Genomic DNA, 25133 nt, shown 5'->3' with positions numbered 1-25133 from the left:
ATTACTTCCTATAGACATGGAGAATGCAGAATTGGATATTAAAGTTCCAATCCAAATGTGTATGTTTTGCCACACAGAAATAATTGAAGGTGAAAACCGATGTTACTTTAGGGTATATTAATTCTCACCAGAACACTTTAGTGCCACCTTGTTTTAATTCCTCCTTACTTCAGAAGAGATCAGAACTTGGACATCCTGCATTTTTGCCCATAATCATTGATGAAGGGACTATAGGCAGTTTCTGAAGGAAGTGCCATGCACCACAGATTATAGGTGCAATAAGGAATCAAACTTGGCTCCTTCCTGAGGAGATTAGGAATCTCTTTTTAAATCTCATGCTGGTTTCTACTGTACAGCATTGAGTCCAAGCCTGTGTGGCTTTGAAATGAATACAGATTTACAATTCATTGGTTTCAATTATTCTAACATACACTGCTGTTCACTTCTGTGGAAAAGATGAAAAGGGAGTGTAGTTCAAATCAGGTATATGACAGCAGTTGAACTCCCAAGGAATCTTGGAGGAGTGGAGAGTGCTGAAATATAATCCCCCAGACATGGGTCCTATCTGGGTTCTGAGATGACTTAGGGGACCTGACATGGATTTCAGACTGCACCCTTTGACTGAAAATTAAATCTCAGCAGCGTTCCTTGGGGAAGGATCAGGGGACTGTTGGCAGCTGCCCCCTGTCAGCAAAGGCTGCAAGATTTGGAAATCTCTTAACTAAGCTGACAGGCCACAGAGACGATGAATCAAAAATATGATACACGGATCAGCACACAAAGATGCAAGAGGGTACACGGAGACCAGATAAAGCAGGGAAGGAAAATACCAAGTGAAGAAAGGTATTTAACTCTTTCAGTAATGAGGACTGTATGCAGGTTACATACATGGTCTCTGTGGGTAGAGCTCAGTTTCCTTAAAAGATCTTAGTATGCAGTCACATAGAATGTCTTTAATCGGCTGTGACTCGATACACTTTGTATTTAATTGTTTCCCTTTGGAATTCATTTAATAAATTTTGTAAATGTTCCATAACGAGAAAGATAATGAAACGATATGAAGATAAATCTTTTAGTCGCCAAATAGGATGCACTTTATGGATGTTCCTGTATTTAGCTGAATCAATGTTAAGAGCCATTAAAATGAAATAATGATTGTGAGCTGATTTAAAGAAAAGAATCAAGCTATTTCACGCCACTAATTTGCTTTCCTTCAGAGATACAGTGTTTGAATGTCTGCTGCTACATTCAACTGTCGTATATACTGAGTCCTTCTAATTTTTCATAATTTCATGCTACCTTCAAAGGATCAGGCATTGTCCATACATTAAGTAAGCAGTGTAGCCCAAAACTAATTATAATGAACTAGTAATGTCAGCTTTCTTTTTGGTTATAAAGCCTTTATCCTTTCTAAGATCCGAATTCTTGATGAAAGAGGAAAGGATAACAGCTCCACACTGTGACCCCTGGAGGTGACCATTAATTTGACATTGCAGCTGCTAAAAAGGAAACAGTATTACAATGTGCTTTTTTATACAGACCCAAAAGCTGTGTCAGATTTATCACTTGGTACTTGGTGGCTGTCTTTAAGTGCCTCTCACCTGGACTCTCAGACTCTTCCAAGACACATCTGTCAGGCACGTCCTCCACATCTTGGAAGTTTGCCGAGTTTGAGCTGTTGTCATGCTTCAGCACACTGACTGGAACAATAAAAAAATAAAGAAATGTAATGTATTCAAAAACAAACACAAACAACTAAAAGTACTGACATGCAACCATACCACACATGAAAAAATTTACGGACAAGAATTTATCCAGGGAGAAGTCTGATCCACATTTAAGTCGGCTTAAATGTGAACCCTTTGAAGTAAGAAAATAAAACAAAAAACAGATTTTGCTTATAGAATCCTAAAATAATAAAATAATTTACAAGCCATAAAAAATGCTTGTCTGTTTCAGCAAAGAAGCCAGTAAACAATCTAAAAGATCAATTAGGTGGTTTTGTAATTACTGGAATCATTCACCAGGGAGAGAAATGGTGTTTGTTTTAAAATGAAAATATGTTGTCTGTAACAAATTAGGACATGTAATAAAAGCAGTGATAATTCCAAAGTGCAGTAAAAACCAGACTGTGGTGCAGTTCAGAGATTACCAAACTTGATTTCTGCAGTGTAGTTTTGTCCTGTTTTCAAAACAAGAAACAAGTTGCCTTACAACTTTAGATTTTTTTTAAACAAAATGAGCATTTGCTGAAAGATTACTTCATTTAAACAACTATTTAAAATTTCCAAAATTATAAGTGAATCTACATGGCTTCAGGGCAGTATCCAGACAGGAAGATCTCAAAAGACACATATTCCACTTCAGTGCTCTGCACTTTCCATCGGTTTGCAGCTATTGATCCCAGGTCGCCAAAAGGTTCCAGCATTCTCAGCTCCTGCACCTACACAGAGCCTGTTGGAAGTGATCTGGGTTTCTTTATTATTATTTCAGTAATAAAGAAAAAAAATCTGTGCGTTTCACCTAAAAATAAAAAGCCAGAAATTTTTGCTTAACTATCTACCTTGGATAGCCACTAAGCAGCATACAAACTCCTGCGCCGTAAAGTGGGAACACTGGTTACATTTCTAAGCTTACAGTAAGCCAGTACGCTTGTATCAGTGGTCAGTTTATGCACTGGAAGAGAAGTCCTACTTCATGTCTCTGCCACATGACCTGCGTGAGGTGAGCTGACACTCAAGAACAATTTGCAGTAACAAACGTTCTTGCTCACACGTGAAAACATGATGGTACGTGCAGGAAGAAAGCTCTTCAAAGACATCTGTGCTTTTCTCTGATGTTTGCAAAATTTAAATTATTTTCAAATACACTAACTGAAGGCCAGAACTCCTACTTCAAAGAAAGAAAAACTGTAAAATAGCAACATGCATGCTTGGTTTTTAAAAAAAATTGTTTTGTGCCAAATTTATTAGAAATTTTCTCAAGTAGTTATTGCTATTAAATAGCCAGCTCCACTGCTGACTGATAAGAGTCATTACATCTGCATGAATTCAGAAGTCAGAACTACTCAGAAGCACAGCAACAGGAAAATTTCCAACAGAGTGTACCATGATAAAAGGAAGAAAAAAAAAAAGTATGGCTGTGCCTCTGCAGAGGAGGAGAAAAATCATGAGAGCTTCTCTTTCTGAAAAATAAAGCAGTGACCAGAATTTCAGAATTAGCATTTTAAAATGACTGGCATGTTTTTATCCAGTGAGGAATTCTCATAGTGAGACAATGAAGGGAGATGCTTTCACAGCAGGAAGCACCAGTCCCATAGGAGACTGCAGGTACTGCCCTTGACTGAAGTCTGTGCTGTAATTACTGTTGAGTGGGGCTAGGCCAAACCTGTTCAAGTGCTCCTCTACTGTCCCAGATCACATCAGCATAAGCAAGAGAATTTAAACCGACCTGCTGGATTTTACAACAAAGTAGAGCTAAGCAGTGTTTTTAGGGAAGGTACCAGATTCATCTGAGAAGTAACTCATAACATGATAAGAAAACCAGAAGTAAATCCATACGTAGATGAGATACATCAGAAAGAAAGTGTGAAGTGAACAAGAAAGAAACCAAAACAGACCAGCAGGATCATTGGACAAAGCAGAACCTCCAAGTGATATTCTTCAGTAGAGACAGCAAAGGTTCAGGGATATTTGGGAGAGGATGAGGTCCCTGAAAGCCAAGAAAGACAAAAATGAGACAAAAGGGATGAGAGGCAGAGCATGGCTGACAAATGGCAAAAATCAATGATGAAACACTAATAGTTGGTGGCAAGAAGTATTTAGGAGCAGCTTAAAGGCAGTGGAAAGCATAGATGGAAAGGGTTTTCACAGGCATGGAGAGAGAGATCTCTAGACAGCTTGTGTAAAAAAGAGCTGCCAGGTAATGAGGTTCAGCAGGAAAAAGTGAAAGGAGAAAAATACATATTTCAGAAAACCAGGAGACAGGCTGGGACAAGTGAGGATTGGATCAGCAGTGCAAGTGAGGGATGTGTGTCTTAGCCTTGTCACTTGCTCAGGAGTACACATATCTCTTGAGACAAAACTCAGGCAAATAAACTTCACAATACTTCAGGTTACGAAGTTACATAATGAGTGTATGCAGTGAGCAAGAATGGAACCCAGGCAGAGACCTTCAGGTCTTTCTTTTTTAAAGCATCACATGTTATATACTCAACTTCAAGAGGAAAGTTCCTTAAAAATATCATAAAAGAACAAAGGGAACTGAAAAGTTAAAAATAAGGAAAGAACAGCCTGGCCCAAATAAAGAGTGAAAGTAAAAAAATGGCATTATGTAATCAAGAAAAAAAACATTAAAAAAAAAAAATCTGCACACCCAGGTTACTGCATTTTCCCTTAGGAGAATAGGATTTCATGCTGAAGTGTTAACAGGGAAAATACTGTTCTGAACTGCTGACATGTAGGATGCTGATGGGATTTAAAGTTATTTAAACATAAAGAGTGTGATCTTTATTCATTCTGAGGATACTCTGTCCTACTTTGGGCTTAAATGGACCTTAAAATTACTTTTCCTTCCATTTGAAAGATCATTTGTATAGCCAAAGTGATGTAAATATCTGGAGTATAAATGAGTTCCAAATCTACAAGTCAGAGAAAAAGAAGCAACTTGATCTAATAACTCCAGTGATATTTTCTTTCTATTCAGCGCAATTTCAATTATTACATGGATAGTAGAAATTACCTTTGTTAGCATGGAAGTAGGGTAGAAGGGTAGATTTCATTGAGGCAAATTACCTTGAATTTAGCATGTAAAAATGACATTCATCTTTATTGTGTGGGATCAGTCCTAAGAACTGCAGCGTTTTTTTTCCTGATACATCTTAATAAGCTCTTAAAGAGTTGTTTACTGATTTGATAACCATTCTCTTACATTATTGAAACCTATTAAAAATAAGCATAAAGTGCAGAATAGTAAAACAATGTCATAAGGTCATAATATTCAATGAAACATTTAGGTACATAGTTTCAAAATAGTTCAAATTCTACAAAATAAACCCAAATGATTTCCAAAACAAGATAGCAAACTCGTTGGTGCTCAGCCTATGAAAGAACAGCCTTTGTGTGAATGAACTGTTAAATGAGAAGCTCTTCTCTCTGAACATACACTAATCCCTAATCACAACTACAACTCAGCACTGGCATTTATTTCTACATGTTCTGTTTAAATTCTAAAAAGTCCTGTTCCTCTCTGGAAATAACACACACTAAGGTCTAAGTAATCTGCATACCAATTTTCAGAGAGCAGACACTGGAAATAAAAGTTTGCATAACACAGGTGAATAAAGCAGTTTGTGTTTTCTGAGAAGATGCCTTTGTTATTGAAAAGGTGAAGGAATAACTTAAAAACCATCTGCCTGTGCAGCAAATGAGAACTTCTCATTCAAAGCAAGCAGACAGGGCAATAAAAAGTATTTTTCAGGTGATAAATATATTTAAGGTTCAATATAAAACAGAAGCAACTTGAATCTAAATAAAATTGCACGAAAAGAAGCTGTAAAAGCTAACAAAGTGCTGGTATTTAAAAAAAAAATGTCATAAATGGGTAAACCAATCATGCTGCAATGCCACTGCTGGGATGTATGGGATCCACAGGCACTGTATTACACCTAAGGAGCTTGATGGAGAGCTGGGTAATAAATGCTTTGAGTACTATTTTTAAAAGCACATTTTGCAGATACCATAAAAAGTGTAAGAACAGCTGTACTTGCTGAGAGCAAATATTATCAATGGTCCAACAACCATATAGTAATACTTCAACAGCAATTTCTCCTCAACTTCAATTTGAAACTCAGGGAATTCCGCAGCATTTCTTTTCTTTTACATTTAATAACTCACAGTAGATTTCTGCTCCACAAACTTCTCCATTTTCCCTTTAAACATGTAGAATTTCCACAGCAGTAGTATCTTACTCCCTATCTTGCCTTACCATGGCAAATTCCATAGGTACCTACCACATGTTTGTTTTCCGATGTGCCTATTAGATAAATGCAAAACTTGTTCTTGTAGGAGAAAAGGCATATGTAGAGTCCTGCACAATCTTCCTATAATGCTTGTGACTGACCAGTCCTTTGATTTATCCTCTTGCAGCCACCTCTTTTTTAGGCTGAGGATTACTATCCTACTTAGCTTTTCCCACATATTTTGATGCCAGCCTAAAAGGATACAGTTATTTCACAGAAACACAGAATGATGGAGGTTGGAAGGGACCTCTGAGGATCATCCTGTCCAACTCCCTACTTAAAGCAAGTTTGCTTAGAGCAGATTGCACAGGATTGTGTCCTGGCAGATTTTAAATGTCTCCAGAGAAATTTACACTGCAATCTCCCTGGGCAGCCTGTTCCAGTGCTCCATCACCCTCACAACAATTTTTTTCCTCACAGTCAGATGGAACCTCCTGCGTTGCAATTTGTCCTATCACTGGGCACCACTGAAAAGAGACTGTCCCCATCTTCTTGACACCTGCCCTTTAGAGAGTAGTAAGAATTGAGAAATTCCTGTCAATCTTTTGCTTGCTAAACAGCACCAGGTGTCTCAGCTTTTCCTTGTAGCAGAGATGCTCCAGCCCCTTTATCATTTTTGTAACCCTCTGATGGACTCTCTCCAGGAGCTGCCTGTCTCTCTTGAACTGGGGAGCTGAGAACTGGACACAGTACACCAGACGTGGCCTCGAGGACTAGAGCAGAACAGGAGGAGAACATCACTCCGCCTGCTGGTCACACTCTTCTTGATGCACCCCATGATACCATTGACCTTCTTGGCTATGAGGGCACATTGTTGGCTCATGGTGAAGTTGTCCACTAGTACTCCCAGGTCCTTCTCCGCAAAAAACTGCTTTCCAGTAGAACAACTCCTAACCTGTATGGTGCATGAGGTTATTCCTCCCCAGGTGCAGGACTCTACACTTGCCCTTGTTGAACTTCATGAGTTTCCCCTCTGCTCAACTCTCCATCCTGTCCTGGTCACACTGGATGGTGGCACAGCCTTCAAGTGTGTCAGCCACTGCTCTGAGTTTTGTATCATCAGCAAGCTTGCTGAGGGTACCCTCCATCCCTTCCTCCAGGTAATCGATGTTGAACAAGACTGAGCCCAGTACTGACCCCTGGGGAACACACCAATATTGTAAGAAATGAAGAAAACATTCATAATATGGCAAGAGAAATATCAGCAGCACTCACCACAATCACCTAGAAAAAGTAGAAAATGAAATTACAGCAGCGAGTCTGGAGCACCCATCCTGCCATTCCAGTGGCAGCACTCTGCACTGAGCTGTGTGCTAGCACACGGAATTAGACAGGCTGGGGACATGCCCTTGATGACACCAGTGCCAGTACAACACAAAAATTACTTAACAGGTTCTACCTGTGCTACTCCCCTTCACAGAGCCTGGTGTGGTGTTTGCCTTTGTTGCCACAGCACAAGCACTCTTTGCTCATGCTCAGCCTGTGATCCAGATTCTTTCCTGAGAAGCTGTTACCTTGTTATTTCTTCCCCATCCTGTCTCTTTGCAGAAGATTAATCCTTCCTCAGTCTAGATCCTTGCTCTCATCCTTATTGAATTGAACCCTATTTTTTTTCCAGACCATTTCTCAGGCCATAAAAACCACTAATTCATCTCACTGATAGAAAACATCAGTTGCTGGTCGTTTCATAATTTTTAGTGTCATTTAGAAAAACCTGCCTTGATGTATGGAGTTGTCATTTAATTGAGAATGGCTGGCTGTTATCTTCTGATGATTAAATATCACACTGGCACAGTTTTCATTACATTTTAATTTTAAAAAGAGAGATTAAGAAATTAACCTGGAGAAACACATTATTGCTCTAAAGTGAATGCTGCAGCATATGGAAATTGGAACTGTCCTTGAAATAAACCAGTATGGAACAAGTCAAACTGGAGGCTACAGCAATTTAAATCCATCACCTTGAATGCAGAAGTAGGACCTAACTCTACATCACAGAGCTCAGTTTGCAGAAGTACAAACCCAGCAGGAAGTCTGAGCTTGCTGGTGCACTCCGTGAAGTCCCATGCAAATCATTCTCATTCCACTCACTAAGTGAACTGCAACTAAATGAAATTTTATCTTCTGCAAATGTGAAATGTCTTCTAAGGTTTTTATATATTTCAAAATTAAAACACACTCCTGAAAGCCTGTTTTCCCCCCTCCCCATTTCTATGAGGACTGCATTATTCCAGACAGGAAACCAGAAATGTTCAGTGATTCTTTTCCCAATATACCTTGAAGTTTTATTCACCCAGAGGGACATCTCTACTTCTCTCAACTAAAATATAATGCCATGTAACAAATTATGCTCTCAAAGGACATTCTATTTTTGTTTCATTAGTGCAATGAAACATTCACTCAATTTTAAGGCAGTTGTCTTGATCTTAGTTGTGATTTATACCAGAATCTGTCCATGTATTCTGTGGAGTATATATAATAAACCACCTAACTAGTTAAATTTGTCTCAGTGGGTTCTGCTGCAAGAAATAAAATACTTTCCCATAAAATCTCCCACAATGTTTACTGCACAGCTCTGAAGCATGTGCTTCTGTAAAACTTAGGAGGATTTGAAAAAAGGAAAATGTAACCCCAAACTGTCTTCAAGTAATTATTCTATCATTATACACTGCCTTTTCTTCTTGATGCCCTCTCTGGATAGAAGGCCCAATTGTTTGGGTTTTTTTTTTTTTTTTCCTCTGATTTCCCTAAATGTGTGGAAGTGAATAATAACCCACCATGGTTATTTGATCGCATTTGATCAACATTATTTCTCTTTCTCTCACTGTTATTTTTCAACTGCCAGCTGGGAAGAAATAGAAAACCAGTTTTTATGGGACTCAGTAAAGACCAAATTTCAACTTTGGTAGTTACTAGATAATTAGTTTCTTTAAATTATACAGCATCTCCTCATCTGCATAATTTTCTAAAAATACATAGCAAAATTCCCTCTGGCTTCTGCACATTAATGAATGGTGTGGGAGAGTACATACTGCAGCAGTGACTGCCCATCCATGCAAGTGGCTTCCACAAAAGCGACAACAAAAAAAGAAACACTGTGATTTGAAAATCGCATTATTGACAGTATTGACATTATCTTCACAACAGTAGATTGATTTGGCATTCAAATCTAAAATCGTTAATCAGGGGATTTTCAGGTTCAGTCCATTTCTACAGAGGCATTCTGGCTGCAGAATGCCTCCATTTGCTTTTAAAACCAAAATGAAACTGAAGTGTGCAGCACAGTTATGGCAGTGACACAGCCCTGTGCATAATGTGAATGTTACAGATTGCATACTCTTCCCATCTCTCGATCAAAGCTGTCCAAATAGCTTAATCCATGGGAAAAAAATATACACAGAGCCTCTTTATTAACCTCTTCTGGCCAGATTATTGTTATTATTTTGCATTATGATCTTGAAGATGTATTACTGATAGGAAGGTAAAGCCAACTGCAGCACAGCATGATTCTGCTGAAAGGCTGCTGTATGAAAGTGGAAGTACTTATTTCCAAGACATTTCTGTGATGCTCCCTACTGTTAAAATATTATCTGACTTTAAAAGATTTTCAGTTCAATTGTAAGCAATAAGTAAACTCAGACAGCAGAGTGCTGTATACTGAAGAGTTTCACTAGCTGGTGAAACAGGCATTATTCCAAGAAACTAATGTTGTATAGGACCGCTTCCTGGTGGCTGAGACCTCTGATTGGCAAAAGCAGTGGACTTTTCAGTCAGCAAGCTAGTTACCCATGGATGTGGCTCAAGGCTGACACACAGATTGACTGGTTCACACTAATTTACTTCACACAGATTCCATTTATCTCCTAGAAGATCCCCTGGCAGCAGCTTATAATGGCATATCCTAGGATGCCTGCCTGCATGAGTTTTTAAAGCAGCAGAGCTTGATGAATCTAAGTCCAGAAAACAGTTCACAGATTGAGGACTAGGTGCAATCAAAAAACATCAAGTAGCACAGCTGGGACTTGCTAGCTTGCTTGACTGGTTTGAGCAGCTGAGCATTAACTATGCTTGCTTTCCCGCTGGCAGCCCTGTGTCACTAGGACAAATCGGAGCACTATCCAACAGAAAAGAATAAGAAAAAAAGAAAGTAAAAAAAAAAAATTAAAAAGAAAAAGCAAAGGAAAAAAAAAGAGATAAATAAAAGGGATGAAATTAAAAAGAAAATAAAAAAGGGAAGGGGAAGGGGAAGGGGAAGGGAAGGGGAAAAATGAAGAGAAAATAAAAGAAGAAAAAAGAATAAAAGCTGAAGAGAGAAGATTATTGCATTGTGTGGGTGCTATTAACAGATGCAGGAAAAACTCACTAGTATGTTTAATCTTTATACAACTCCAGGATTATCAAACTAAATAACGCTCTGGTTAGCAAGTTTTGACTTGGAAAATCTGGAAATTTTGGGTTGTTCATGCTAACGGTTCCTTGCAATAAGACCCGAATAAAAATAAAGCTGTTACCGTTTCTTTCCTGTAGAAGATAAAACTATATTCAATCTAGTAATACATGTACAATGAAAAATAGTCACCCAGGTACTGGGGTTTACGTTTTAACACGGTGAAGTACAGGTCAACACAATTGTTCATCTCCATAGAGAACAACAGACTTCAATAGGCGCAAGCTTATAAATAGTATTTTTAAAAGGACAAAAAACACAGGCTTACACCACAGCTCTACAAATTCAGATAGACTTATTTTTTAAAGTCCTTCCCAGAAAGAAAACAAAAATTAACATTATTAGACAATAACATTTGACAGCAAATGTATTGTGAAAGATCCAAAGCACATTTAGTACTTAGGAGGTTAAAGACTCAGCTGTAGTGCTAGTTGATGAAAAAGTAGGATTAAGGCTTTAGAATGAGTCTTGACATGATCATGTTGTCTGCCTGCTGTCTTAAGCTTCGAAAAACAGCTGGGATCATCTTCTTATAAGCTCCAACTCAAAGATGTTTAAGCAGTTCCCAATCCAATTAAACAGAGGTAAATATAAGGAAGGGTCCTACTGAGCCAAATCATCTTATTTTTTTTTAATGAAAAACAGCATAATTGCAGGTTACACAACTCCTTAATCTCACTTTAAACCTAACAGACTGCTGCCTTATAGTGCACGCACATGGCAGGCCCAGTTAACCCAAGCATTCTGGATTGGTGTGCTTAATTTTTGATCATTATCCTTTATTATGTTACTTGTAATCCTAAAAGCCTATGATTGTGTCCAGATATTTGGCAAGGATTGTACCTGGATATACAGGGATTCCTCTCCTAAGAGTAATGGATTAATTGGATAGTACTGTAGATGGTTTCCAGTGAAACTCCTGTGCAGTTTTTAATTTGTGAAGTCCATTTCCTTCTGCCTTGGTCCCTATCCTTTAAACAAATGGCCTTTTTGAATATCAGTGGTGCCAAGGTAGTAACCTAGCTGTTCTCACCCTTAACATGGCCCTACTATAGAAACAACACTGCCCTACAGAATGGGCTGATTACTAAATCCTCTTCATAAAAATTGATAGAAGATATGGAAATCCTGTTTTGCAGATGGAATTGCATGTTCCATTTAAAAGTGGCTATCTCATACACATGTCCCCATCACAGCATTATTACTTAAAGGCTTAGAGCATTAGGCTACTTATTTTCCATACAGTCAAAAGATTTTGGTGGTGTGCAGATGTGGTCTTACTGCACCAAGGTATGTATTTTTTAAATGATTACAATATATTCCATAAAAGCAAAAATCCACAAACGTAATCCTTCTTCTACTTTGTTCTATAAATATGCACAAGGACATCCTCCAAGGATGTAAAATCAAAATCTCATCAGGGACTACTTCAAATACAGGCTCCTCATGTCTGTAAGAGCAAGAAGGAAATTTAAATGATAAGGAGTGAACTGTTTGCAGTAGCTGTGTTACATTATGCATGATTTCTGGCTGCACAGGATTTAATTAATGATTTCCAGTTACATGGTTAAGATTTGTAGTGAACCATATTTAGGGCAACAAACTAGCACCTGACAAATTTGTATTCTTTTGTATTTTTTCCCAAACACCAGCTAGTAGAACTTGCTGTCCATTTTTGCATAGCTGGAAATAGATTTTGTATGTATGGAAAGTTACTCTGGGCTGTGTTGCAGAACCATGAATCTGGATTATTTTTAAGGCAGCTACTCCTCTGATGCAATTGAGAACACAATCTGGATTTTTCTCTTTTGTGAATTAATAAGCAGTATTTGTGGATACGTGTGAGGTGCATTGTTGAACTGATGGATGATACATAATTACACCGGTAATGAACGTGGACCATCTGTTTCAGTTACCACAAAACAGACACAGGTTTGAGAAACAGACTCTCCCCTTTAAGCACCACAGGATATATCTGTAGAAAAGGAATGTAGCTCTCCTTCAAATGAGTGGATAAGCAAGGAGTGTGAAGTACTTAAAGGGCAAAAGATGGACGCTGTATAATATTGAACCCTCACTCCACCCACACTCAACCTCATTCTTCATGTCATTGGAAAGATGTATCTGTAAGTGGAGAAAAGAGCCTGAATGTAAGGCAGAAAGGGAAGGGCACTTTCAAAAAGACTGACATCTAAGGAGGTCTCTGTGGTTCAGAGGCTGTGCAAAATCATGTGTGAGGAGCTAAAAAGCATGGTTCCAAAAAACACAGATGATCTGCTCTTCGTAGGTGAAACATGGTACAAGACCATAGTCTTACTGGAGTTAAGCACCACAGGAAGGTGAAGAAGCAAGGAAATGTGAGCTCTTCCACGCTCTCTTGGGTGCATTCAAGTGATACATCAGAGTGTGAAACAAAGAATTTAGATGAAGAAGTGAGAGGATTTTTTAAAATTTCAAATCCACTGCATTTTGCTTAAGTAGGGTTGGCCACATGTAACAGGAACATGCTGCTCAGTGCTGCCAAACTTAAAAGCTGGCAGTTCCAGTACTTCCCCCTTGCAGCAGAAAACTTAAGTCTTCACAGGTATGAGGTTTCATTTAGGTTGCTTTACACACACTTTTTTTTTTTTTAAAGGTGTTAACCTGTTGGGGTGTTGATCCTTTATTGCCCAGAAAGACATCATTTCTCTGTGTTTCTATCAGTATTATTAAAATTTACTACTTCCAAGTTATCCCTTTGCTATAAGCACTGTGACTTTCAAAAAGTCAAGACACCATAAGAGTTCACAGAAAATTATGAAGGTTAGTGAAACCCCATTACATTCACTGGCTCTATTTCCATGGTAGCCAAGTCACGGGCTAGATTTTGATTTTTCCTTGGTATCTGATTATTAGTCTGTTATTTCTGAAAACAAAAATGTTATTGCTTTCTGCAATATACCTAGTCAAAGGTAGCTGGAATGTATTTAGGTATTCTGAAATCTACCTGTTCCAGGGTGTTGCTTATCTGTGCACATTCATATTCTAGTTCACACATAGAAAAGATAGGCATACACTGGGAGATGACCCAGTCCTCAACAAGAAATTCCATATGGAAGTGTCCTCCTTGTCTCCTGCAGGTACACCAAATTGTATTGCTGGTATTCTTCTCTATTACTGGATAATTTGTTGTCTGTTCTTACATGCTTTCAACTACCAGCTTGCCTGCACAATCAGAGGTGAATCTAGGGACAGTCGTATATCTCTCTCTAGGTATGAAAGTATAAAGACAATTTCAGTGTTTCAGGAAACAAAACTGTAAGTTCAGAAGATCACCAAAGGTTGCACACCAGCTTGTTAGATGAGTGAAGTGGAAATGCCAAAAGGGTTTCTGCACAAAAGAGGTACAACTGTGCAGCAGGACCCTGACTGCCGTTTCAAAAGTGCAGTGCAATGGTTGCAGCATAATTAACAGAGACCACAGCATTCTTGTAAAACAAATCACTGAATGCTCACCCTCTGCTCAGGGCACTGAGTTCAACTCTGTGTTAACTAGGTATGCTTTTATAAAAAGCAATAAAAAGCTGCTCTTGATTTACCACAACATGAGTTTGGCCAAGGTGGCTGAGATGAAGCAAGCAGCACAGAAATTCTAAAGGGTATATAAAAAAGATGAGAACAAATACTGCAGAAGTAAGACAACTTTCCGTATCTATGCTCAGAAGAGAAATTGACTTTCACCAGGATATAATCTGCCTACTTTCTTCCAAAATAACTCATATAAACTCTTCATCTCCAAAATGAAGTCTCAGCCTTGTTAGCCCAATGATTTGAGACTGCACAGCTGTGCTCAGTAGTATTCAATAGCTAATGAAATGTGCAAAGCCCACTGAAGCTCATAGGCACCCCAGTCTTTGCACACCCTTTATCACAACTAAGTGACTAATTCAGCTGAGCTTCTAGGTATAAGCTGCTCCCATGGCCTAAATCTTTTTTTTCCGGACAGGAAAAGCCTATGTCTGCAAAGAAAGCTCCATCTCACATTTTCACATTGCTACAGAACTGCAAGAATTCTTGTGGCAGTATATGAAAGAATATTCACAGTGCATATGGCCTACAGGGCTTCAAGAGGATGCAAATCGATTTGGGGTTTAGTACCTAGGCTTTTCAATTCAGTTAGAGACACTCTTTGTTCCTAGGAAAAACTGAAAGGCTAAAGAGCAGATTAAAATACTTGTATCATTATGAAAAGCTAAATTCAGCTTTACAACATTCAGATCACAGAGGTACTACCATATTGTATTACTATAAAACACATCTGTATCCATTTGACACTTTTATAGCTGCCACTTCTGGCTCTGTTACAAGAGAACCACTCTGTCATCAGACATGAAGGAAAGGGAAAACATGGTTTAGAAGGTCCAACCACTTGGTTTGGTTTAGATCATGAAGACAGCTATTGAGTGCAAATGAATAGCCAGGACTCACTGTCCTTGCTGCCTTATTTTTAATTCTTGCCATGTCACCCACTAAGAGGCAGATTTTTTTATTGTTAGTTTCATTGAGACTTTTTGTTGAGTCTTTTGGATCTATATTCATATTTTTTCCTTTACTTGTTGCTTCATAGGAAGTTTCATTTAATGCTCAATGTAAAGAATCAAGATTGCATATTCTTCATTCAGTTCTAGCACTTAACCCTACTGAATTATAAGAATGATTGACATGTGTAAAGACATAACAGTATCTGAGCAGTTAAATGTTTCTCAAGATAATAAGATAAAACATTTTCATAAATCTGCTTTGCACTGTTTCCTATACAGTTTTCTTCTCAATCTCAGCAATATTATTGTGCAGTTGCTTTCCACTTTTAACTATCAGTCTTTGTTTTTTCAACACCAGCAGTGGTATGCCATTCTCCACATTGCTCCAATATAAATTTCAGAACATTTGAAACATTTTTATTATACTATGAAACACATCCTTGATGCCTTCTGTACACACACCTCCTGCAAAGTACCTTTCATGGAACATATAACATTCATAATGTGCAGGAGCAGAATGACAAATGCCTTTTTTCACTCTGTGAAGTACATTGGGATATGTTGCTTTGGTGTGTTTTGCAAGTGTTAGGATAGAAGGTGTTTCTCAAACTGTCACTTATTGCTAATATTTGCTGCACCATGATAATGATAGCTTGCATAATAATAAAGGTTGAAGTTGGATCTGGGGTTAGCTCACACTTAAGAATATAAAGAGATGTCTCTAAAGATTCAGACAGAATACTGAGAACTCTCTCTACAGCTCACCTAGACTTGTTAGAAGCACGGCCTGTGGTTAAAAGCAAATACAAATTATGTATAAAATTAGAGAATACCTGCAAGGTACAGATATTACTTATGAATAATACAAACCATACTTCAGACTCTGCACAGGGGCGAGTACTAGTCTGTAATGTTAATCTACATTTTGTTAATATCCAATAGCTTTCTTAAATTTTTTAGTAAAAAAAAACACCCACCACCACCAAAAGCTTTAATGTGACATCAAGGCAGCTATCTAGAATGCAAGACTGTTCTTAAAACTAAGGAATTTGTTAAAAAAAACACTACATCATGTTATCAGTCTCCCCACAACAGCTGGATTCCCAGCTTCCCCAGCCTTGAAGAAAACACCTTGTTCCAACCAAACACTGGGCACACCTTGACATCTTACCACTATATGATTATTTTCCTCTGCTACTGGAAATACTGAGAGTATCTGACAACTGTACTGAGTACTGATTTATGACAGCACTGCACTCACAAGACAACTGACTACAGTCTTTTGAAACACTAAAGATAAACTATTCACAACAATTTGAGTACCTCTAGTACAAGTATGGATGTTCAGGTTTATCACATAATTTTAATTTGTTGTTTCCTTGTTTAAAGTACTTCTCTTAGTTCATGTGTATATGGTTGGACATATTTCAGACGTGTACATTCTGTTACTTAAAGAACAGGTATTTTACAGCAATATTTAACAATCCATAAATTTATTAGAGTAGTATTGGAGGAAATGTATTTCTATGAAAGCCATATGTTCACAATATATTGTTGAAGTATATATTGCATTAATACTTCACTGTGCTTATAAACATTAATATAGGTTATTTGTTTATTACTATGTCAAGGTTATTCATCATATGCAGTGTCAGAAAGCACAAGCTGACATCTTATATTGTCTGCTTCAAGGGCAAGACCAATGTGACCTTTGGCTCCTTCTTTTAAAAAGGATGAAATCATTCCAGAGGAATAATGCTGAACTACACAGCTCCCTTTAAGAATCAATCTGCCATTTATGGTTTCCAATTTTCCATATTGTATCATGGCTCGTTAAGATCTTATGGCTAATTTTCCCTTCAAAGTTTAGTGTTCTAAAATGTCAAAAATACTTTTCTTATGGCAATAAGATTTATGATTCCTATTTATCCTCCATGGAACAAAAACTTCAAATCATCGGTTCTTTGTACATTTTGCCAGGGTCCTTCTTAGTTCTGTTGAGGACTGAAATAATGGTGGCCAGTGAGTTCCTAGATCTGTATCACATTTGTAATCAGAAAATATTTTAATAATTATTTGTAGTCCCAGTTGTTTTTTTCTTTCCAGAATCTGTTATAGTCTCCAAGAAAACTGTCTTTGTATTTATCGGCTTTTTTTGATTTACAGCTCTTCTAATTTGTTCTATTTTCAGTTGATATCTGTCTGCAGCTGAAGGTGGAGACAGAGTTACTATTGAAAAGATACTGAATATATATATAGAGAGATATAGATATAAATATGGTGAAAAGCAACCTATCCAAAAGAATGGGAATAGTAAAAATGAGAGGTCATCTGTTAACCGCGGAGCTATGCCTTTAGCTGCCTCAGTACCATAAAAGGAGAAAGTACATATACAATTTGAAGCTTGACTTAGATGTGAAGCTGCCTGTGTTAGTTCACCAGGATGACAAGATATACACATGATCCTGAAGCATACATGCATTTCTACAGGCAGCTCTTTGAACTTCATCAACCTTAAAGTGAGTACATTTTTGAAAAGAGAGAGATGAGGTTCGCATGAATTGGTAATTATATTAACTGTGCATGATACTGATTTCACTATAAAATTCAACCAAGGAGAATGCAGCATTCTTTGACCTAGCTGATAAAAGGTCAGAAAGCAATTTTGAATAATAAATGAGACCTTCTGACCTCATGACCCAAGTCTGGCAGGGTCAGCAGCAGCCCTCTCACCAGATGCTGATGGCAGATATACAGACGCAGACAGCTCAAGTAATGAGCTTCCTGGGTAAGGGGTTTAGATCCAGTGACGTTTAAGTGCTATGCAGTATATAAAACAAACGTACAAATAATCTGTGTCATAAAAATATAAAGTGGTATTTACAGCAAGGTGTAACATGCCATACTTTGTAATCCTCACTATGGCAATTATTTTACTGCTTCTCCTAGACAGCTTTTAACCACGAACCATAACACCTGGCTAACATTTCCTTTAAGGTCTTTTCACATTTATATGGTTCCCATCCAGTGGATGTACTTTGAAGAGATATGCCTTTATAGTGCATTTGTTTTGGCACCTCATTTAATACAAGTCAACAAAGATTGCTTTGAAGTCTAATCTAATTTTATTTAAATTCCAGCTAATGTACTACTTCTGTGAGTAAAGGACAAGCTTAGAGCATGCAAGGCCAAAAATTACTTTTTCCTGATCACTTCTTCAACAGTTCCACTAAAAAACAGTTATAAAGTAGATGGCTCATGAAGATGAGAGAGCAGTACACCAGAATTCAATCTCTCACCCACCATTAGATTTCACTGTGCAAATGGCCTAGGGTCACAACTCCCAGTTAAGTTTTGACTTCACCCTGGGTGCTGGGCCAGAGTGCCACAAACTGTCGTTTCATTCCTCAGGTATGCTACAGCTGCCTGTATGGATTTGCAGGAACACAGCTACATGTTTATGTTCTGCATGAAACAGCAATGTAAGGCCAAATTTTTGAATTCCATATTTGCAGGCTTCTTGAGAGCTGATTTATAAGTAAACATTACTGCTTGGCTTCTCCTGATGTCTAAATACTTCACCATGAATACAATTAGCTACAGGAACTACAAAAGCTAGAGGAGCTTTTCTATGCCTTTTCAAAGTCACCACAATTACTTTTATGGAGGATGTCCTGTAGACACTGAAATCTAGAGGCTACATAAAAAACTCTGCAGAGAAGTTATGATGCTCTACCCAATTCTGTATTACTTTCCATAAGTTAATTTTAACTTACATAGCAACTGGCATTTAAGAACTCAGAAATGGTCAACATTGGGTGGAGAAAAAAAAGGCTGCCCCTTTTCATTGAATGGGAATCTGAGGCCTTAAGTATCCTGAACAAATATTTTCTTTCAATCTCTTCAAAGCTTCAGCCTCTCAGTTTAACTGCATGCCCTTGAATTATGAGAAAGAATAAAGGATGAGTAGCTGATTTACTTTTGCAAAACAATCTGCAATTCTGCAAACTTCTACAATGTTATTTCCTGTTTATCTTTCCTTTAAAGTAATTAGCTTTTAAAATTACAGAAGTCTGTTATTTTTTCCTGCCAGTTCTTTAAGCTCTCCACTATTTAGGCCATATCTTGCAGAAAGAGTCAAGAGAAAAGAACATGACCTCGCCAGAAGGCCTCACGATCAATGTACATTATAACTTTGTAGTATTTGCAGGGTTATTTACAATTCGTCTTATTCCTTCACAGTGTATTAGCTCTTCTGAGTGCCACTGCACAACTTTTGAGTGCAGTGTTACCCTTGACATTTATAGATGGAATTTACCACCACAGTGGTGACTGGCATCTGTAGAGAGATGGAGAGAGCATCTGTATCCTTCTGATCCAGGGCTGCCAGGAGCCATTTAGATCTTTTTAATCAGTGCTGATTAAGGCAAGTCAGATGACTACCCTCAAATTTATCACTACCTTTAAAGACCTTGTAGCAGCCAACAGCTAAGGTAGCTAGCGCAAGGGATTGTCTTGACCACATGTCCTCCCTCTGCACTTGTGAGGACTTTCCAAGGGGAATTACACACTGTTTCTACATAATCTCTCCCAATTTTTCACTGAGTCAAGTGTGTGCCCAGAATACAATTTTGGGACTTCAGTACTGTGTGTAGACACCAATTAAACTCATTCTTAGTGAACCCAGTGTCTAAATCTTAGTGCATTCATTAAGGAATCAGGAAGAGTAACCAGCTCCTGTGCTTCCAGCCTGCATGCAATTGAAATAAAATGTGATTATAAATAGATTATAAAAGTTGCTAAAAAAATCTGCTTGGAGCTTTGCTTCATGTATTTAAGACAGCACTAGATTCCACAGGGGAAAGAATTTCTTGCTGCATCCAGTACATCAGTAAAATGTACTTAAGTCTTGCTCTGATTTCTTTCCTGCCACTGGATAGGCATATTTTTGTGAGTCTGCTAGATTTCCTTACAGATATTACATTCACTCTGCTTTATAATTAACATTGCTCTACAATAGGCAACTGGTGTTTAATACATAGCTATGCTCCTACTTTAACCTCTTCTGTGTTCCCATCTCCTGAATAGTGCCTGGGTATTACAAAACCACATCTCTTCAAAAAAGTAATACCTTTTTTTCCCTCCCAAAGACCCTACAAGGCAGATGGTTCTGCCTAGCAGAATAAAGCTTCCAATACATAAATCAGCTGAGCTTAGGAAAATTGTTTGCTGCTAAACCCGTGTGAACGGTACAGTCTGGAATTAGATTCAAAGCTTTGAGATACATCTTAACCAACGTCTCAAAATGCTTTAATCAAAGAGAGAGAGGAGAAGCTCAAGAGATTCACCTAGTGGGATCCCCTGTAAGCAGAAATTCTATTTGGCTTTGCTGAGCAGTAGCAAAAATTGCATAAAACAGAGTGGATCTCAGTATAGGCTTGCAAGGGTACAAGTATGGAAGGAGAAGTCAGGAAGGTTACTCTACTCTACTGCAACTATAATAAATAATTACAGAAAAGAATCCCAGAGAGTTTCTACACATGAAATTTGTTAAGCAAGTCTCCTAGATGCGCTCTGATGTACCCTCTGCTCCTGTGCCATTGCAGTGACAGCTAATGCATGGTGGGATGCTGTTTTCCGTTACCTGTGCGCTTTGTTTTATTCTGCATATTTATGCAGTGACATGGACAATGAGAATTGTCCCAATATATATATCTTTTACTACAGCCACCAAAGGATTCATTTTTAGTATTACTTCTGTGCCCTGAATAAAAAAAATGTGTAAATCAGCACTGTCCATTAAAAATCAACACGCTTTCCAGAGTATACAATATTTATTCTTCTCAACCTGGAATAGTGTCATCCCAAAAGCAAATAACATGCCTTATGCTTTTCTTCCTCTCCTACTGCAATAATTTGATTTCAAATGAACAATTTCTCTACATATAAGCTCCAAGATGTCTAACAATGCAAAACACAAGGTTTTGGGTTTACTTGTATTCCTTATTATGGCCTTAAGTTTCTACACCACCTCTTTTTGTGTGTGTGTGTGGATTTGGGTTTGTTTTCTCAAAAATCATTACACTCTCTCAAGCATCGAACTGCACTTAATTCAGTCCTCTTTTTTAAATTTTGCAAGACCCTAAGTTATAAATGTTAAAAACGTATGAGCCAGACAACTGCCTCTGGACTTTGTGTCCAACTACAAAAACTCTTCTGGCTCCTCCTCTTTTACATATTTGTCCCTATATCACAATTTTTAACCTTTACCAACCTTGAAGTCCTTTTTGTATTGTATGAGGAGCAAAGCTCATTTGCAGACAGCTGCAATATGAGTTTCCTCACCCTGCCCTGCCATTGACCTACAACCTGAGCTAAAAGAACCACCTTCTTTAGAGTGAGAAGTTATTAATTTGCTGTAATAGCTCCACTTTGGGCCTCCTCAGCAAAAAACAGACACTTGTGCCCAAATAGCATGAGGTTTTGTGACAACATCCCTGTTTCATATATACTGAAAAAAACCACATGAATGTTACTGAAAAATGCAAGAGTATGTGGCTGGATCACAAATCAGAGGCAAGAAAATCTAGGTTCATAAATGGGTTTAACATACTTCTCTAAAAAAAAAATTAAATATTAGAAATGCATACTTCTCATTCATACAAGTTCACTTTAATTTTATTCTTTATACTATGCAGCTTGTTTCTGGAGTGAAATTTATTTTTTAGGCATTCCACTGTACACAACTTCAAAATTTTATCATAGCCAGAGAATAAATGAAAAAGAAGGGATAATCAGGGACTATGGAATAATAATGGGAAATAAATAAAATGTTTCTGATGAAAAACAATTAGTCACAAGCATTACAAGTTGAAATTCAGTTCAGTGTTAAAGAGACAGGTTAGAAGTACATGGTACATTTATCACAGCTCCACAGACAAGTTATTGAGCTGTCTGTGAGAAACAGAGCCAAACAGGAAAGCTTTCAGCAGAAAGCAGTGGTTGAGGTCCTTGATTGATAGAGTTAGATGATGCAAAGCTGTCTGATGGCCTTTCTGCAAAATAAAGTGAAGGAACTCAAGGTCTTTCATGACGATCTCTGACCACAGATGAACAGCTACTTTATTAGAGCACAGATTGAGGTTGCACCTTAGTCCATATTCTGCCACTTTTGGATGCACACAGTTAACTTTACCAGCAATCCGCTGTTTAACGTGCCAGCCATCTTTATAAGATTTTTAAAGGGACACCAATCGCTGTAGTTAAAAGCTTCACTTCCTTTCTATTTACCTGCAGTGACTTAAAAAAAAAAAACAAACCCAAAACAAAAAAACCAAACAGCTTCTTATTGCAATGATAAGGCTGATCACTCAGGGAGAAATGTCTCATTTAAAAGACACAGACATAGCCCCTGCTGTGTATGGCAGCCAAAATCTACCTGCTGCACTGCTTCCCTCAAAGAGGCAGTTATTTACTTTTCCCAAAGATAACCTCTATCTTCCTAACGGCTTAGGTATGGTTCCATTCTCCACTGGTGTAAGGCTACTGATATTATAGAACACCAATCTGCAAAACCTGAGGTTTGCTGCCTTTGCTTTTAGCAGGAACTGAGTGCTTGTCTCTATGCTTGTGATATCAAAGAAACATTTATGCAAAAGAGCCAACACTGCCTGACTAATATAAAGCATTTACAGTCACTTAAACAATTCTGACATAGGGCACTATTAAATTCCTCTGGTAGCAGTGACTTCTCTTTGCATTAGAAATACAGGATATTTTATTGAGATTTTAAAAGCTGTTTAGCTGCTTGTGATTCACACTGCCTGAGGATGTGCCACCTTTTTACTTTGAAAGTCTCAACTTCGAGCCAAATGCCATGACCCAGTCACTTCCAAACTTCTTACATGCAGGGCATGAGTTCTCCCACTCCATCTCATCTTCACCACTATTTTCACATAGAAGCCATAATGTGAAGCAAACAAACTGCATTTGAGATCAACGCAATGAGCCCCATGTTGTTCTCTGGTATTAACACAGGTATAAGGGACTAATAAGATTTTCTTCACTGCTTAAATACCTAAAGCCCTGTTTACAGGGACTTTGGCCCACTCCCTCCACAAACTTCACACTGGATACTCCAAATGCATTTTTTGGTACTGTTTGTAACTTCTGCAGGGCACTCTCAAATTAAGATGACCATCAGTATGTTTCTACCATTATCAAAAGCAGAATAGATGGAAAGAAGAAAGAAAAGATCTGGGGACAAAGACTGTTTACCCTGTAGATCAAAAGTATCTAGTCAAAAAACTCCACAAAGGCTTTGTGTAAGAATTTGACACTGACTGTGCCCTATTTTAGTTGAAGTTCCTACTGCATACCTGGCTCAGGGGGCTGCTAAAGCAACTTTAAAGAAGTTGCTCTCTTTCACTCTCATCACCTCTCCTTTGAAGAAAATACGGTTGCAGACATTTATAGTTCTTTCACTATAATTACAAGTCTTTCTCATTAGCAAGGCCAAAGTGGCAAGCTTGAACTAGGTGATTGGTATAGGTCTGTTCCAACAGAACTAGTCTAGTCTAATGTATTCTATACTTGAAATGTTTTCATTCATCCTTACATTCATTTGTATACCTCAATTTGTGCAACTCTCCCAGCTCTAGTGCTCCAGTGCGAGCACAAGGGTGTAGGTGGGAATGACCTCCTATCAGAACAAGTCACAATAAGGCCCATAAAACTTCTCCCTCCCAGGAGGCATCTTAGTAAGCAACCAAAGCATCAGTGACTGCAAAAAGCACAGTTCCTATGTGGACAGGTTCATGTATTCAGGCAGTATCTAAAAGAATTATTCAGCTTTCGAGCAATTTCTGCTCTGCAGTTAAATGATGGCCCTTACTAATATCAACACATTTCCTCCTCACCTATTTGATGGTCTTGGTTTTAAAGTCAGTGTTAATCAATGCTCCCCAAACTCTCACCCTCAAAATAGCTTTTTCTTTCCATTACCTTAGTTTAATATTTACTTTAGAGGCTGCTGCCTAAATTGTCTCTGGTTATGGAATTCAGTGTCTTAGCTATTAAACATAGCCAAGGGGAAGCCTGCCTAGAAATTCTGACTTTGGAATGACTAGTTCTCAAATGCTTTTAAAACTGTTTTTACTAGTGCTTCTCACTAACTGCACACTTCAAATATGAAAAATGTAGGGTTCTGGGTGCTAAGCTACAGTCACCTAACTAGGCCAATATAGTTGCTCCAAAACCAGTGACTGATCAAGTAAGGCAAAGAAGTAGAGAAAAAAAATGAAAAAAAAAAAAAAAAAACAACAGTGGAGTAGCTGCCAGGATTTAGTGTTCAAAATAAACACTGTTACTTAGAAAAACATTCTGTCATTCTGCAAGCTATTTAATCAAGGTACATGCAGTAGATATGCTTTTTAATTAGTAGATGTGTACACAAAAATACATCCATTAATGCCAAGCCATATAAGTATTTTATAGTGTTTGAATTCACAGGACTGCCTAGCTCATTTTTGATGGTTGCTGTGGTATATAGATATTTTAGCACATGTACTCTGCTTTCTGCTCAATTATTTTACAACAAAAACACCCAGTGTGTACAGAAACATACTTCAGCAGCAGTTTTAAATGATAACTTTTTTAGTACCTCACTTGATATTATATGGTTGTATTTACTCTGACTGATAGCGCATACACTGCAAGTCTTACAGGGATTTTTTGCAGAATGAAATTTAGAATATCCCCTACCATTTTCTTCCTGTATCATATACAAGACTCCTCACCACAGTGCTAACTGATAAAAAGGAAGATGCACTCAATTGCCTGGGCTAGATACCTGTCTAAAGGAGTTGTGGAAAATGAAAATAACATTGATAGCTATCAGTAGAGACAGGTATTGGGAAATAAAGATTTCTCTCAAACTTCAAACTGATATTGTGTATTTCTAACCACAAAACGCTAAACAAACTTCATTTAAAATTATTTCAAAGCAGCATTTCTCTGTGATTAATATTGGGAACATCCTGTTTGTACATCCTAAAGGCTGAAGTAAACGCTGTTTTTATAAACAGTTCTACTATTACATCTGTTGTGTAAGTTCAGTCTTGGAACAGAAACCCTTTAAAACAAAACA

General features: G+C 37.8%; 1 protein-coding gene across 1 annotated transcript in view; it reads right to left on the bottom strand.

Moving 5' to 3' along the window:
• WDR72 (WD repeat domain 72) overlaps positions 1–25133 on the bottom strand; it is a 96542-nt gene that overhangs the window by 3738 nt on the left and 67671 nt on the right. The window contains exon 18 of the mRNA XM_054388007.1: positions 1602–1700. Coding sequence (XP_054243982.1) covers positions 1602–1700 — 99 coding nt within the window. The remainder of the gene's footprint in view (positions 1–1601; positions 1701–25133) is intronic.

Source organism: Indicator indicator, chromosome 16 (genome assembly GCF_027791375.1).
Source record: "Indicator indicator isolate 239-I01 chromosome 16, UM_Iind_1.1, whole genome shotgun sequence".
In the NCBI taxonomy this organism is placed as follows: Eukaryota; Metazoa; Chordata; class Aves; order Piciformes; family Indicatoridae; genus Indicator; species Indicator indicator.
This window is presented reverse-complemented; position numbering and strand designations above follow the sequence as displayed.